Raw genomic sequence first — 18770 nt, forward strand, 5'->3', positions numbered from 1 at the left:
GATTCAAGCGAAACTTGTTTTCATGAGTATACGAGATAAGAGAATGTCTCCATTTCAATGTCTGTGTTGCATCTGGACAATGTTGTGAAGCAGTCATTTTCCATTGCTGTTGCTTTTGGTATAATAACACTTGTTGGATTTATCCTGGTCAGATGAAGTCTGCGCATTGTATCATACGCAACTTAGATTATTCAATAAACTCTGCTCTTTCTTTACATCATTACTTCATCTCCTGCTTCTGCTCCTCTCTGGTTTTCTTAGTCAACCCCTGTATTGATAGGAGACCAGAGAAACTGACGTTTTCTGACAAAATCTGGGTTGGATTATATTAATTTGGCGTGGAGATGGTGATCTAACACATGCCAATACCTATTTCTGTACCTCTGACTAGCATTGATATAACGTTGATTTTAGCTGAAATAAATTTACCTCAAATATTTAAAAGATGAGACCGTAAACTTCACAAAAAATTAATTAGAATTGTGCTCATAAACACACCTACAATTCAAAGAGCTGCACTTTATTATACAGTAGGCCACAATATAAATGTCCAAATATGAACTTTCAAATATGTCACATTTGTTTTGATAACAAATCATCATTTTCCAACAAGTTATAAATAAAAACATAACACTTCTGGCCAGTTAAACTGTTTCCACACAACTATGGCACGAGAAACATTGAAATATGGATCAACAGTCTTTTCGATTAAGAGAAAATGGCTATTTGTTTCCAAACAGGACAGAAGTCACTGGCTGTATCTGAAACTGACGTCTCGCTGCCCATAATGTGACTTAAAAGGCAACGTTTTTGTATAAAACTGGTCTCCGACTGGTTTCCAAAGCTTAATACATCTAAAAATCAGGAACAAATTCTGCTTAAGAGATCATCAAGCAAATATCTAATACTTATTTCTAAGTAAACGTGATAAAACAGACATTTATGAATAAATTAGCAAGTTTTGTACCGACTGAACTAAACCACATGCACAGGATTGTTGGATATTGCAGTGCAGGTATGTGCTCTCTTTTAAAAAAACAATAATAATCAATGCATTTTACAACATGACAGGGTTGTTTTTCTAGTTTTGGACCAAGGATATATTAGTCCACTCTTGTTATGCATGACTTGCACACACTAAACAGCCAACAGAAAAGTATGCTCAATCCAAATATTTACTGCAAGAAAAAACTAAGATAGACAATCTTCATTGTTTAATCCAAGTCAAACCAAGAAAGATAAATTTTTGATACTTTAGCGGAATAATAGGATTTAGCCTTTCCTATAAATTGTTACTTCTGTTTGTGTGTCATTAGAAGCTAAAAAAAAAAGCTACATCACATTCAAACAAACACAACTGCGCTGTGGAGGTATTGAATAGCCCTCTGGAGACACTCTGAAACAGCAGTGTGGAACAAACACACATCGCATACATGCTTGATCCTTATTAATTAATTGCTAATAAGAAAAACACTCAATTAGTTGTAATGTATGTAAATAGTGACCATCAATAGCCCTGATTGTCCACACAAACACTATGATTAGATGAAAGGCAGCAAACACTCTCACACATAGATATGTGACCTGCTCCATCACTTTGAGTCATTTCAAACATACGGCGGGAAAGATAAGTATTGAGCCTTTCAGTATTTGTCTCAGAAAACATATTTCTAAAGGTGCCATTGACTTGAAAATTTTCTCCGGATGTTGGTAACAACCAAAGAAATCCTTAAATGCAAAGAAAACAAATCTGATTAGTTTACAAATTAAATTATGTGTAATAAAAAAAAAGAAACAGAAAAGAAGAATTGAACATGAAGAAAGGAAGGTGCAGAAAGGTAGTGAAAACCCTGAAATCTGAATTCTTTCAGTAGTTATTCAGCGACCCTCTGCCCTTCATCATTGTAAATTAATATTCACTGCTTGAGTCCAACATCTTCAGTAACAGGATGATGATGAAACCAGAGTGGACATTTCAGCAAGACAATGATCCAAAAAACAGTCAAGGAAACTCTTAAATGCTTTCAGAGGAAGAAAGTAAAGCTGTAGAATGGCTCAGCCAATCCCCTCACTTGAAACCAATAGAAAATATAAATTAGAATCAAGATTTACAATATACAAGACATACAAATAAATCAGATTTAATAGACGAGACCCACAGAACAATCAAGATTTTTATACTCTGTTGAAGTCTGTGAGCAATGAGAGGTCTTTAAGCTGCCAATCACAAAAAAAAAAACTTTTATATAAAGTATTAAATACGTTTCAGTAGTTCAGTACTTTTGTCCTTGTGTCGTTTCATTATTACACATAACAAATGTTTTTTGTTTGTTTTATTTTTATCTTGTTTGGGTTTTTACCAAGATTTTCAATTCCATGACAGCAGCCCATTTGGAAATATTATTTCTAGAAAAAAACATGACATGTTCAATACTTGTTTATATTTACTGATGTGTGTCATAAAAAATATTGAGAATATTGGGAGATTTATTCTCAGTATTTAGACAAATGACTGGTCAAAATATAATGTATGTTTATACTGTTTTAGAAATACCTTACTCTGTTTACTTGCATCTTACTAATGAGCTACATTATGTACATTAAATGGCCTTCCTGAGGTACAAGCATCTGCTTGTAAAAAAACACTAAGATTTAAATACCAGAAGAATTTGTCTAAACTTTCACATGTGAAAATGTGTTGCTTTGTATTTAAATATTACATATTTTAAGCTATAATTTCTTTTCATGTGTCTTTCAGCTAATAGTTCTTTAGTTAATAATCTTGCTGTGTTGTGATCGCAACACTCACACTATATATAATGATATCTAAACTGCATTTGTTGTTCATAGCTTTTCTTTTCTCCAAAAAAACAGCTGAAATTGAATTTTGTTCTTACTGCGACTCAAAATGAAAGAGCACGCAACATTAGCTAACAAAAAGAGGCACTTTTATATTGCAAGACGTATTTGAGAAAACCGAATTAAACTCTCACGCATACCTATAGAAACATGGAAGATCAATTACCTGAAAATTCCTGAAAGTATATTCACACTTACTACATGTTATCATGATCTGTTACAATTAGCTACAAGTATCGGTTCTAAGAAACTTTGTCAAGTTCTTCTGAACCTGAAAAAGAAAATGCATCGGTCTGAGAAGCCGGCTTATAATTAACAAATAAAGCCTCATCTCAAAGCTTGCCATCTAAGATAATAATATTCTTTCACAGGGGAAGACTGAAGAGTCAAAAAGTGCAATATTTCACACAAAGTGTTCAGGTAGCACTTACAGATACTCACACTTGTACATGTGCTAAGAACTCTCTCGAGGCCTGCAAGCAAGAACCGCAGTAGAGAAATTCATCCGCTAACACTTTGTGAAACATATTTAGAGTTAAGAAAAGCACTTTATATTAAAAACAAAATGGCAAACAGTCGAGTTCTTCACAAAGCAAGTCTCTAAAAGGCAATAGTATGGAATAATATTGCTGTGCCATTCTTTTAGCATTTCCAGAATTTCTCTCCTTCAGTTCTTACAGAGGAATGGTCTCAATATATTCCTCTATAACCACCCTTCCTCTGCCCTCCTGTAGCATTTTAGCCCCCTTAGCCAATTTCCACTCTCCACTTTTCCTCTCCTCCATGTCCTCCATTTCTCTCTCCGCGTTATTCCTGCCCTCTCTGGGTGACCTGGCTTTGGCCACACTTCTCTCCACCACCTCGTTTTTCACCATTCTTGTCCCTGTGGAGATAGAGGCTGGAATGCGTTTCTTTTTGGGTGGCCCCCAGATGAAGTTTTCTGGTGGCTGGTAATGACGCCGGGCAAAGCGGAGCAGGGCACGTCTCTGAGCATGTTGGCGCAGTGTGAAGACGAAGTATTCCAGTGCACTGTGACGCATGTTGGGTAAAGTGCCCTCCACCAATGCCTCCTCCAATAGCAGACGCACCAGAGGCAGCTTGAAGCTTTCAAAGCCCAGCTCACCAAGACTCTTCAGAATGCGAGTGATACGCAGGTAGTTGTGCTGCGACCTGGGAAAAAAAGGTTATAGGACATAATGAACTATTAGAGGAAAAGGTTAGAATATACTGTAGGTTTCACACAATGCCAAACATGAAAGGACGCTTTGATATTTTAAGAAGATAGATAACCAGAATTTAAAATTTGCAATGATTTTACTCCTGCTCAAAGATGAAGGGTGCCTTTTGTTCTCTAGAACATTCAACAAAAGTTTTTAAGCTGAAATCAGGGTTTTTGTGGATTCATAAAATGTTATAGGTAATGGCACTTAGCATACAGCAGGGGTATCCAGAGTTTAGCTCCAACCCTAATCAAACACATCTGAACCAGCTAATCAAGCTCTTACTAGATAGTGGAAACTTCCTGGCAGGTGTGTTAAAGCAAGTTAGAGATAAACTCTCCAGGACACCGGCCCTCCAGGACCGACTTTGGACACCCCTGGCATACAGTATATAGGCAAAACAGGATTATTTCACATAGCTTGTGATGATACAGTACATTGTGGTATTATGAAGCAAAACAATCAGTCTGTTCTAAAAACTGAAAAAGGTGTTGTTGACTCACATTTTATTTTTATTTATTTAAATATTTCTTTTTTTTTTAAATCACCAACGACCATGGTTTCAGCAACAAACTGACTACTGAACACAGTCACTTGCATCTTGGATGACTTGATCTCTTGTGCATTGTCTTATATACAGGACTGTATATCACACAAATCTGACTTTTGTATGTACTGTACGGGAGAAAAAGTCTAAAATGTGAGGTACTGGATAAACTCAAAACATTGAGGAGTAAATCACATGTATTTTTTATCTTTGTATTTTCTGGTGGAAAGTAATATTAGTGCCCTAAGATGAGCAAAAAAGGCTTTGATAAAATGTCTTTATTGTTTAACCTTTTTAATGTTTTGCTCAAATTTTTAACATTTTATCTAAGTAAAGTTTATTTCTAAACTAATTTCGAGATGAGCATGTGCTTATGTTTATCCATGGCTGGTCCCTTAGCTATGCTGATTCACCAATCAGATGATTCCCAACTCCCTATAAATAACAAGAGTTTCTTATCTCAGTATCTTCGTCTTGAAGAATCCCCCACCCATCCCTACTCCCCCTCCTTCTAGATGGGCGATAAGGCGGCCTAGTGATTAGCACTGTTGCCTCACAAAAAGAATGTCTCTGGTTAACATCCTTACTAAACCAGTTGGCATTTTTATGTGAAGTTTGCTCATTCTCCCCGTGCTTGTGTGGGTTTTCCCTAGGTTCTCCAGATTCCTCCCACGTTCTAAAAAACACACACACTTAAGTAAATTGAACATGGCAAATTGGCATCATAGTCAAGCTCTTAGGAAGCCGTATATCTCCTTAGCCATCTTATGTCTGCCATTAGCCAAAAATAAGTTGGGGGATTTCTCGAGATCTACCTGAGCTCAAACTCACCTCTCGCCCTGCTAATGGAATGGAGCCTGGGCTCGAGTATCTTATAAGCTCAGGGCTCTCTCCCGGGACAGCATGCCAAAAAGTTTTTTACAAATCCCTTGGTAGAACAAACAAGAAACAAATAAGTTTTATCAAAAAACGAATCCTTGTTAAATATATGTGTGCCACCATAATTGACACTCTAATGACTTCATTCATTCATTCATTCATTCATTCATTCATTCATTCATTCATTTTCCATCAGCTTAGTCCCTTATTTATCAGTGGTATGAACCATCAACTATTCCAGCATATGTTTTACGGAGGGGATACCCTTCCAGCCGCAACTCAGTACAAGGAAACACCCATTTACTCTCGCATTCACAAACATTCACACACATACACTACGGCCATTTTAGTTTAGGAAACCGGAGCACCTGGAGGTAACCCATGCGAACACGGAGAGAACAAGCAAACTCCACATAGAGATGCCAATTGGCCCAGCCGGGACTCGACTAACCACTGAGCCATCATGCCGCCCTCCTTATGAATTCATATAAGCTACATATAAGTATTTTGTTATTTTACTTTTTTTGTACATATGAGTTGTGAGTAAAAGGTAATTGTGTTCTATCATGACCTCCTGTTTCACTGGGATATATAAATATGAAGTAATATATACTGTAGTACATATTCCCTGACACAAGTCATTCATCACAATGGGTAAAAGCAGAAGAACAGCCATAATTCAAGTCAAAAGGTTGTTGACCTTCACACAAAGGGTAATGCCTACAAAACTATTGGGTAAAAACAATGAAAATTCCCATTTCCACTTCCAGAGCAATAACAATGAGAAATTCTGGTCAACTGGAAGTGTCATGAATAAGTCTGGAAGATGATGTATGCCAATCATGTAAAAATATACCATTAGGCAGAGTGTGGTTTGAAAAAATCTCCAAGAATAACAGCTAGAAAACTACAGAAGTGGTCAGAAAATCTCCAAAACTACTATCTAACAACACTAACGTTTTCTTTCAGAAAGTTACAAATAAAGCCTTTACTCTCATCCAAAAAAAAAAACTCATTTCATTTGTGTGTGTGTGTGTTGTTTTGCTTTGTCAAAAGTTCAAAAGGTTAAAAACAAACATATTTCCCAGCATTTCCCCCCCTTATATTTACCAAGAGTGCCAATATTAGTGTAGGGCACTGTGTCTCTGTAATGTACTGTAAGTTTGTCCTCCATGGCTCTATCCTGGGGCAATGACGCACAGACAGACACGCACAGTCATCTACAGTACGTCTACAAATCAGTCCCCTGCACTGCGGATTTTCTCACTCCCTTCCTTTCCCATGTGTTCATCGATCTCTTTTTCAACTGTCTGTTTTAAGTATCTCTGCAATTCTATCCATGCTGTAAAACTCCTTACATGTAAAGTTTTTTTGTATTTATCTCTGCTGTTCACTAAATAGCGTCTTCTATGCATCTGACCCATTTCTCTGGCCTCTGCATGAGATGACGGTTCAGTCGGGGTCATGACTGAATCTGTGATGCAGGGATAAGAGACTATAGATGGAATGAAGCTTTCTAAATATGGCAGGAGACAGGGAGATAAGATTACCTGTATGTCAAGATAACTCGTGCAGAATTAGAACATAAAGGTCAGAGGAGAGGAGTCGTATTTATGAGATAACTCACTCATTTAGGTGCTGGAAGCGATCTTGCCAATTTGAAGCTCGAGATACATTTCCGTTTTTATCCAGGAGTTTGATTCCAAAGAAATCCAGCATGATTGTATATGCCAGGAGGAATCGTCTCTTGGCTTCCCGAGTGCTTTGGAATTCCTTTTGGCAATGGAAAATCAAAGAGGAGAAAAAGTTTGTTTAAGAAAAATGATAAAACAAAGAAAGTGTCTCTGGCTGAAGCATATTTATGGATGTTCTGACACCTCTGAATAGGTGTTATAACACTATTAAAAATAAAGGTTTCTTTTTGTCATGTACCACCGAAACAGATCCTTTAACTTATTTTGCTTGCAGAGATCATATCTGACAAATCAAGAATACAGATATTAGGGCTGCATGATTCTGGCTAAAATGAGAATCACAGTTTTTTTTTTTTTTTTTTTGCTTAAAATAAAGATCATGATTTTCTCACAATTCTGAAAATGTACAATAAAGATCAATACGAGTAGGCTATTCGTTATATCATTGCTAATTCTCAAACATAGGGTAAAGCAACAATAATGTTAGGCCGTTGTGTACTGTAGCTCTACTGTAGCTCTACTGTTGGTTAAAATGCTCAATTTTGTATAGACTGGAAATGGTGGGCTTGAACAGACTATAAATATGTCCTGGATGTTAATTCACAGTAAAGTGATGACATCAGAATACAACTTTTCTTAATTCTAAAGTTGAATTATTATGTTCGACAACGTTATTAGACCAATTTTTTACTAGTAATATGAAACATTTGTCATTATGAGATTGACTTTGAAGGTTCTGTACACTTAAGTTGACATCATTCACAGGCGCACGCGTCCTCTCGGTAGGTCATTACATTAAGACAAATTTAATTTTAATCTTATTCTAACTTACAAATACAGTATGCAACACTTTTACCACTATTTGGAGGTGTACATCTTCAAAAACATGTGAAGACTTGTGCGACCACCTTTATGCTTCTCTCTTGATCTTGGAAATATAATTGGCTGAATCATAGAAAAGCTAAATTAAGATTGTATGTACTGTAGGGTCAAATCAAGATCTTTTTTCGATTATTCGTGCAGCCTTAAAAGATACTTTATCAAATATTTTAGAAAATGAGAGAAAGGATGTTTGACACAAAAAAGGAGACTATTTAAATTATTTCTTGCCTTTGATTTTAGATGCTTACATTTCTTGATTTCAGATGCTTACCTTTATCTCATCCTGAGTGAGTTCTTGAGCATAAAAATTTAGGCCTTGTTCTCGAAGTGGAAAAAGCCTGTAACAGAAGTAAATAAACAAGCAAGGATTTATCGTTTATTATTATTTATCAGTTAAAGAAACCTTTTTAAATAAATACTTTTCAAACAGATTATTTGAAAAATAATTTGGCTAATGTTTGCTTTTTTTTAAGTAAATTTTGCCAAAAAATAAGTGTATATAAGGTCTTTTAAATGTAAGTATATACTGCAAAACATAATGGCATTACTACATTGTTATCATGGATTTTTACCATGATTTTCAGGAAACACCCACAATGTAATTCACTGTTACTGGTATTGTACAGTACTAAAAGAATCATATTTATTTATGTGTTCATCATATTAATTACACTGTAAAACCCAAAAAGTTAATGCAACCTAAACCACTGGGGGAAACCGATTGCAACAAACTATTTAAGTTCAAAAACTAATCCTAATGAGTACTGTAAACTTAATCCATTTGCGTTAACGAAGCAATTTGAGCACAGTAAAACCCAATAAACGAAGAGAACCAACACCAAATGAGTACTGTATAACCCAATAAGTTAATGCAACTTAAACCATTTGTGGAAACCAATTGCTACAAACCATTTGAGTAAAAAAAAATCTATAAGTACTGTGAACTTACTCCATTTAAATAATGAGGTATTTAATAAACTCATTACCTTCAACACTGAGGTTAAAACTTTTCAAATGAGTAGAATTAACTTTTAGTCAATTTTGAGTTAATTACACTCATTTCATTTGATAAACTGACTGTTTGGTTTTACAGTGTAGGAATCATTAGATTTAAGTAATTAGACTCTAATTACGTTACCACTCTCCTCTAAATCCCTAGGCTTACCTCATTTTTCTGCAACAAAATACAGTGGAATTTAAAAAAATATTTTTTAATTTCCTATATTTTAATTGAAGGTTAGAATAAGTCTATTGTTTTATTTAAACCTCAATATTTGTTATAAGTAGAATGACGATAGTGCATTATTTTACCCACAATATTTAAAACATTCACTTGAATTCATTTTTAAAAAATGTATGTACTTTATGTAGGTATATATTTTATACTGTATTGTGCATGTAACAAATAACATCCTTTGATGCAGACATCAGTATTGTCCCTCAACATTTCCAAACTTTTTTGGAGCAATAGTTATTTAAAAACATTAACAATTCAATATACTGATTAATATGTGCCAATATGTACAGTTGAAGTCAAAATTATTAGCCTCCCTTTGAATTTCTTATTCTTTTTTAAATATTACCCAAATTATTTTTAACAGAGCAAGGAAATTTTCACAGTATGTCTGATAATGTATTTTTAAAATTACATCACAAATTTTTACTCTCGATAAGAGTGACTCTAACTAAGATATAAGGGAAAGGGAGATAAAAAAGGGGACATGCACACACACAAACACACACACACACACACACACACATACACACCAAAATGCAATAATGGATAAATTTCTTCCTGTCAGCTGTTTGATCCTACATGTTGCTGACCGCTAGCAAAGGACAACCAGAAAACCTCGGCATATCTTTTTTTTCTGTCTGTCTCTTTTTTTCTCATCAGCCTCTTTCGTTTCTCATCTCTCTCTGAAGTCATGAAGTTCTGGCTGACTGCCTGCTGGAGCAGGCAAGCTTTCACTGTCATCTCATCTTAATTTACGTAAAGAGCCAAAATGTTAGCAATCTGTCTGCTAGCACTTTTACATTCGCTAATTGATATTATGCAAATAGCCCTGGAAGTGTACAAAGTGTGAACGAGAAAAAAAAACGGGTAGATGGAATGAGAGAAGCTATAATCAGTTTTTTTTTCTTTTCTTTTTTTTTGTCAGCAGGAGAAGGTGCAAGGGTACGATTGGCAGCATATGCATGAAGCCTGATTTTAGAAGTGTGCTGTTATTTCACGCAGGATCGGGGCATCATGTCCTCTCCCTCTTTTCACCCTGGAAATAACCGCACAGTCAGGAATGAAAAGAGAGCGGGCGAGAGGTTACAACACCCTACTGAGAGCTTTACAAGAACGCATTGACACATAACCAACGTTTAACCTCCACACAACCTTCAGTGCACGCTGAATGTGAGCTAATTCATTCACTGGTTACATAACTCTTCATTAGCGATGCTGGTGTTTTATAAAATTGTTTTTTAAAATGAAAAACTATGAAAAATATGTTTTTAGGGGTGAATTATTCCTTTAGTGATGTTTTGTGAACACCTATAAATAGTCAAACAAGTCATACTTGTGTTTTCTCACGACTTTAGCATCCCTCCACCACCCCAACTCCACACTATTGAACATGATACCTACATAAATCTGAGGGGGGAGCGTTCTGTAGTCAGGCTAGATACTGCGCTCAGAACACATCTCTCTCACTCTATCCTGATAAGTGGTATAACATGAGTTAGGGTGTCTTTCCGAGCTCAGAGCCCTTTCCCCGGACAACATGCCAAATATGCACGTTCTAATCACGTTCTAATCAGTCAAATATTGGTGAGTGTGAACTCAGAGTTGGGTGTAACGCGTTCCACTGTAATGCGTTAATGTATTCTAATTATATTTTTGGGGAACTGTAATGGGTTATATTTTAAACTTGTGTAATTTGATTACAGTTACTAAAGTCAATGTAATTGCGTTACTATTACAGTTTTTAGAAGAAAAAAAATGTCAGTTAGCATGCGCTTTAAAATTGCTGAAGAACGCGTTCTGAAATAGTTACTGTCGAGAGTGGTTGCTTCTTCAAGTGGAAATACAGACATTACAGACAAAATGCCGTCTATGTCGAGTTTCTAAAGAACTTTTGACTGCTTTTAACTTGACCAGCAACATCTTCAAGCACTTGAATAGAAAGCTTGCACAATAAGTTTAGCAGTTTGCTGCATTGCAAAGTACAAGCTTGGTGAACTCGTATCACAAAATATGACCTCCCTGTACATAAATAAACAATTTGGAGCATTCCCTCACCTTTTTAATGTCTATTTGTACTAGATGGTAAAGAGAAGCACATCTAATTCATGTTTTGCCGTCGAAAAATCCCTCATGCCTATATTAGCATGCAACTTTTTACATTTTTTGAACAAGCAATAATGATCAGCTTCAGGCTAATAGGCTAGATTAAAAATTATTATTAAGCAACTATTGCTTGCTTTTTTGGGCAATGCAGTGGCGCAGTAGGTAGGTAGTGCTGTCACCTCACAGGTCGCTGGGTCGCTGGTTCGAACCTTGGCTCAGTTGGTGTTTCTGTGTGGAGTTTGCATAATCTTCCTGCGTTTGCATGGGTTTCCTCTGGGTGCTCTGGTTTCCCCCACAGTTCAAAGACATGTGGTATAGGTGAATTGGGTAGGCTAAAGTGTGTGTGTGTTTCCCAGAAATGGGTTGCGGCTGGAAGGGCATCTGCTGTGTAAAAATGTGCTGGACAAGTTGGTGGCTTATTCCACTGTGGTGACCCCAGATTAATAAAGGGACTAAGCCGACAAAAAAATGAATGCTTGCTTTTTCAAAATGTCTCATCTTATTTATTCCCGCCTCTTTTCGCAGCACGACAGAAATTCACATGCTCAAACTAAAGTGTGACCTCAGCATAAGTGTTCTGAAACATCATTAAAAGACAAATATGAAATGTTTTCATGTGTGTAAAAGCTATGAATCTTTAAGGAACCAAGCAACTGTTCGTTGTTTCACTATAGTGTTTGCATAATACTTATTTAATCATGTTTAATTTAATTTCAAATTCATAGAAAGGCTTGCTAACTTTCCTACAATATGGCTTATCTTTTTACGTTAAGGTTAAAACAGTTATCTTTTGCATTTTTAATGTAAGGAAATTGGACCATTTAATCAAGAAATGCCCTTAAGTCATTTTCCCAAAGCTTCTTCAGCTGCTAAAGAGATGATGTCAGCCAAAGTGCCCCATAAATATTTGAGTAATGTTTAACATTAAAGAAACTTCATATCTAATGCAGTCCTAAGGCCATATTTTTGTCGACAAAGATGATGTTGCTGACCCCTTCACCTGCAGGTACCACGAATGTGCTGATTTTGTCTTTATCGCTGCTGTTGTCCGCTTTCATGCTCTTGTTTGATTTTTGCCTTGATCTACAGGATTTGCATCTAAAGAAGATGGGGTTTATTAGGAACAGATGGTAAAGAGAAGCATATCTAATCCATGTCTCGCCATCGAAAAATCCCTCATGCCCATATTAGCATGCAACTTTTTATGTTCTTTGAACGAGCAATAATAATAAGCTTCAGGCTAATGGGCTAGATTAAGCATTATTATTAAGCAATTACTGACTATTGCTCATAAAGAAGCTACAAAAGAGTGTTCCTGCAGCGATGCCATTGAAGAACATTTCACTAAACAGTTCATTAAAGAACAATGTTTTTCTTCTTTCTTTAGCTGTTTGTGAAATGGAAAGGCTCCACAGATGTTAGAGGTTCGTCATGGATTCATCAATACCAATAAAAAACCATTAGGAGTGTAAAATATTAAAGAAAAAGCTTACCACTGAATGTATGTGTGATTGTGCTCTAGTTTGTCATAGTCTCCCCTCCATTTAGTGAGGATTTCTTCAATGTAAATACCTGAGGGGCAAAAGAGGAAGATAATAAATCATCACAACAGGCAAAGCTCAGCATTTAAAACTCACTTAAAAGTCACTTAAAACTCCATTTATTGCAGTTTTTTATTCTATCAAGATCTATGTTTTCTTTCATCAATATGTTTGTTTGTTTTTTCATGCAAGGTTCACTGGTAAAAGGTTGACTGAAAGACAGCATTGATTCAGTCCCAAATGGCTCCATAAGCGAATTATATAGTCATTATCATACTCGCTCCCACATGGATCCAATTTAAACGACTTTCTTTCTTGTTTGGATAATTCGCAGAATACTGGAAAGCAAACCAGTGTAGTGACCTTTAACTTGACCCTTAATTGTATGGACAGACATATTTGGAACAACATTGTGCTGAACAAACAATGACAAATTTGTTCTTTTTGGATGAACTGTACCTTTTAGGAGAAACAAAGACTGCTTGTAAATAAAGGTGTAGGTCATCTGTGACATGGAAATGCTGATCTCAGGGGGATGCACAGCACTGTTACATGTTTGTGTGTGCATCCTTCTCCATAAACAGCAGTGAAACTGTTATGGTGCCATTAAATGCTTGCACAACAGATCCAGTTAATTCTCAAACATGACCACAATAACCAATCAATGGCTCCTCTGAGATGTCTTGAGTGTCTGACTGCTTAAAGTGGCCTGCGGGGAAAACATTCAGCTAATGAACCACTCCAGAAGCCATGTTCTTCCTTCACACCAGCTGGCATGTGTATTCGCTTGTGAAAACTGCTTCTTGTTCATCTGGATATACTGTAAATGTTCTTGCAGTGTGTATGTTCACATCTTTGTATACAAGAAATGTCAGCACTTTTTTACCTTCACAAAATCTCTTATTTGGCAGACATTTTTAACCCAAAGCAATTTTTAAAACATGTTTATTAAAGTATTATAGTTAAAGCTCCTAAAAAATTACATTTATTTATTCAGCATTATGTTGCCCCAAACTTTGTTATAATTTTTTCTGTATATGCAGAATATATAAGGATCTATTTTACAGAATGCAGAGCACTGTATGTCAGGTTTAGATTATACAGTATCTGCCCATTTTTTTTTCAAGTTTTGTACGAGGATGTCATTGTGATTCGTATATGTTTGAGTAGATATATATTGAACCAATACTTACTGTGCAAACCAACGCAATCTTATGGGAATTCGTAACTTTTTGATTTAGTGGCTAATTTGTATGAATTCATACGATCTAATTCTTACAATTTAGTATGATTTACTCATCACCCAATGACAGCTGGGGTTAGGGGTGGCATTGGGTGCCACGCCTCCTTTTTAAAATTGTAATTTTCATACGACTGAACCCGTACAAGTTTGTACGAATTAGCTAGGAAACTGACAAAACGTAAATTACTTATGTTTCCTCTTGAGATCAAGCTGTGCAACCACTAAAAAATACAATCTATATCCTATGAATGCATATAGAATGAATGGACATTCTGCACTCAAAAAATGTTGAGTGATTCAACCAAAATTTGGTTAAAATGTTGACAAACCAGTTCGATGGCATTGATGGAAACGTAACTGTATTGCATATTTTCAGAAAAGCGGTTAATTTGTTAAAATTCATATGGTTTCATGCATTCATTCATTCATTTTCTTTTCAGCATAGTCCTTTTATTAATCAGGGGTCGCCAGCGGAATAAATCGCCAACTTACCTAGCATATGTTTTACGCAGCGGATGCCCTTCCAGCCACAACCTAACACTGGGAAACACCTGCACACTTTTGCATTCACACACATACACTATGGCCAATTTTGCTTATTCTATTCACCTGTACTGCATGCCTTTGTTTGGACTATGGGTGAAACCGGAGCACCGAAAACCCACGTGAACACGAGGAGAACATACAAACTCCACACAGGAACACCAACTTCTTGGAACCTTCTTGCTGTGAGGCGATCGTGCTACCTACTGCGCCAAAAACATACTATTTTTAAAAGGAGGCATGCCTCAAAATACTATTCCTAAACCAAACCGTCATTAGGGGTACACAGCGGATGCCCTTCCAGCTGCAACCTAGTATTGAAAAACATCCATACACACTCACGGAGCACCCGCAGGAAGCCCAAGCGAACACAAGGTGAAAACCCAAACACTACACAGAAATGCCAACTGACCCAGTCGGTACTCAAACCATTGACCTTCTTGCTGTAAGGTAACAGTGCTAACCACGGAGCCACCGTATCACCTTGGGGGTGAGCAAATCAAACTAAATATACTAATAAAACTTAACAAATTTGTTCAATTTAGCCACTAAATCAAAAAGTTATGAACTGGCGTGAGATTGTACTGATTTGCACCCAGATTTTGGGTTAAAGCTGAGAGCAAAATACCATTTTAAATCTCAGTAAATTCTATTATGGACCCAATATCTTGGTACACTTGTAGAACCTACATTCCCCATGTTGTATTTGAGGTACTTTTAGACAACTGAGACAAAAAAAAGTCACATACTGTTTTTCACCCTAATCATCCAATCCAGCAAGCTCTCAACACAAGAACCAGTGAAAAAGTGAGCTAAACAAATGAACTCTGAACCCAGAGAGATTCTGAATGTTTGTTCTCCAAATATGGTGAAAATATGTGCATTTAAAAATATGTATTATAAAATAGCATAAAATAAAATAGCCAGTAGTATTCTGAAGGAAAAATTAACAAAACATTTGGATGTATCTACTGTGGGCAAGTACTGTATTCCTTTATGTGTTTAAGGAATCAAGAGTAAAATACATTAAGATAATTCACCAGCACATTGAAACCATGTAAAACCATGTTTTTTTTTTTTTTAATGAATTAGTCTAAATCATTATTTGCACCAGTGCTTTTATTCCTGAAATGGTTGTTTGTTATTACTGCAAACAAAATTTCCCCGAGTAACAATTAAAGCACAGTCTCATTATGAGAATCAAGGGACCTCCAGGGAGGAAGTTCCTTTAATATGATGGTGATTTAAAAACAATAAAACAGATCGTTACTGCAAACAATTGGGACACCATGTAATACTAATAAAGGGCAATGATATAAGTTCATTATTAAACAATAAAAGCAGCTTTGTACTGTGAAAAGACTTCCACACATATTTAATACCATGCATATGAGGACATTATTAATAACACAATTGCCATTCTATTATTTAGTCCAGGTATCATTGTAAAGTCCTATGCTTCTCTCATTATGATATTAAATTGCAAACACACACTCACCATCCGGCACCAGCGGTATCTTATTTAGATAAAACCTCAGATTGCGATATTCATTCGGCTGACGAGGCTCCTTGTAGTTCTGAGCAACAGAAAGAAATCAGGAATGAAGGATAGAGAAAGTTAAGAGTCCAAGTAATACATCAGAGCTCTACTGAATGTGTTTCTGCTGACTGTACAGCAATATTTACTGAAAATCTAATTTTTGCTCTGCAAGCTATGTATGAGAAATGTGAAGAGAGTAGACGTAACTCTTTACCGGATAACTGTGGCGATATTTGTACAAGTCCTTTGCAGCATAAAAGCTCCTTTTCATCCTGGTGGAGGACTCCATCATGTCACCAAACTGTGTGATGGGGGAAAAAAGTGACAGGGATGGAATAGTTGCATAGGTGGTGAAAAAGCGAATGAATGACTTCACTCATCAGCATCTGAGCTACATTGCCACCGCTCTACCCCACTGGGATGCTAGAGAAAGAAGAGCTCCATTTTGTAGACTATGTACTTTTTTCTAACTAATTCATGAACATTTTTAGCTCTCAGCCTCTTGTGATGTTGAAACACTGACGATCTTTATGGTTGAATGAAGGCGATGAGCAGAAGTCTTGTACTCTTGCACACAACATGAAGCTGTTTGCTTGTGATGGCCAATGACATGCCTAAGATGCTTACTAATTAATAACATTGCATTTACTTACATAAACACATTAGATAATATAAAGGTTTCGGGTGCAGGGCTCGCAGAAGCAAACTATAATGGTGAATGTGACAAGCTGTTATCAAAGTCAGCTTCAAATGAATCAAAATCCAATTTCCTTTTTCCCGCTGACAGGAAATTCGAGAAGCCAAATTTCCCGTGAGGAAATAGGTCACATTGAAAAGGTCACAGTCTCTGTGGCCTTAAAATCCAAGAAACCTTGAGAAAAAGACAGAGCCATTTTAAAAATGACATCTAAGAAGGTCAAATATATTTAACTCTCTTATCACCTTATAGGTAAGCATCAGCAAAAAAGCTTCAGCATCAGCCCCTTTTTCTGGTTATTTTGAGCCATTTTGGCATTCCATATAATAACATGTACATTATTTTTATATTAGTTATGGAATTACATATATTGTAATGTTGTAATATAAATTTGTGAGCTACAGAATAAAATCGTAAGAAATATATTAAATATTAATTATATTATTATTATTACTACTATTTTCTTTTTATCTGATTTATGAATACGACAAATGTGTAAAAGCAAAAGGCCAGTTAGATAGATAGATAGATAGATAGATAGATAGATAGATAGATAGATAGATAGATAGATAGATAGATAGATAGATAGATAGATAGATAGATAGATAGATAGATAGATAGATAGATAGATAGATAGATAGATAGATAGATAGATAGATAGATAGATAGATAGATAGATAGATACCCATAGCCTAAAGGTGAAGGGTCAAATTTGTGAGTCTTTTACTGTGTTTAATGTGATTTTTGGCAAATATTATTATTAAATTATTATTATCAAATATTTTACAAAGCCTTTTTTATAATTTACTCAGTATTTCTTGTGCCGAAAACGTGCAATTTTCAGTAGCTTTCACGTTGTGTTTTGTAATAATAATTATAGGCTGATGATAATGGGTTGACATTGTCCACGCTCTCTGCACGCACAGCACGCGTGCTTACACATGGATTTACATGCATTTTAAATATCATAGCCACAATCATTACTACACTACTACACACGCTGTTCTAATATTCAACCGACTGTACATTTACAGTTCATACAGATGCGCCTGACGATCGCTTTAATGGTTATTGTTTCTCCTTTGTTATCACTGGGTACCTGTGGTGATCCGTGCTCCAGCTGTTCGCCTCCTCTGGCTGCCTCCGCCGGGCTCATTGACTCGGAGATGCCGCTGTCCTCCTCCTCTCCTCCCGGCTGATGCTCGTCGCTCTCCGAGTCCGTTTCCCACGTCGAGTCGCATTCTTCCACTGTGCTCGGCTCCTTGTATCTCCAGCTGCCCATCAGATTGCCCATTTAAACCCTGTCCTCCGTGCCTACATAGTTTAAAGTCCTCACTCGGCTCAGGATCGAGCTTTAATATGATGTAGAGCCGCCGTCCGGGTCGCTTTTACGTGACTAATGGGGGATTTCCAGCGCTCTGATGAGAACACACCCCCTTCTGACCGGAGATCAGCGCTGGAGATGATGATGAGCGCTCAGCATCATTTATTAAGGCGTCTCTAAGGCTGCTCTGGGGAAGATTTGTTCTGCTCTAAATTTTGTGTAAAGACACAATCACGCGTAAAAGTGGTTCTGTTTAGAATAGAGAAGTAAAGCGGTTTTGATGCTATATCAGGGCCGTCTAAACTTTTTCATTGAAATTACAGAGAATGTATTTTTCATTATGTTAATTGATTTTTTCAAAGCCCTTCTAATATATATTTGGATTCATTAATGAAAATACAAAACCACAATCAAGAGATCAACATAAGAGATTTACAGTTTTTTACAATGGCTATGACACT

At 36.3% G+C, this 18770-nt stretch overlaps 1 protein-coding gene across 2 annotated transcripts; it reads right to left on the minus strand.

Moving 5' to 3' along the window:
- Positions 1-504: 504 nt before the first annotated feature.
- ogfrl1 (opioid growth factor receptor-like 1) lies at positions 505-18427 on the minus strand. 2 transcript variants are annotated; one of them, XR_015505190.1, is made up of 7 exons: positions 18085-18427; positions 16503-16589; positions 16247-16325; positions 12915-12993; positions 8353-8419; positions 6155-7278; positions 505-4974 (listed from the first exon to the last, which is right to left on the minus strand). XR_015505190.1 is itself a non-coding variant. In NM_001328046.1 (7 exon segments), coding segments are annotated over 7 exon segments (1149 nt in total). In that variant the 5' UTR covers positions 18280-18405; the 3' UTR covers positions 2213-3533.
- Between the last annotated feature and the right edge of the window lie 343 nt (positions 18428-18770).

Source organism: Danio rerio, chromosome 13, assembly GCF_052040795.2.
Source record: "Danio rerio strain M-AB ecotype USA chromosome 13, GRCz13ab, whole genome shotgun sequence".
Classification (NCBI taxonomy): Eukaryota; Metazoa; Chordata; class Actinopteri; order Cypriniformes; family Danionidae; genus Danio; species Danio rerio.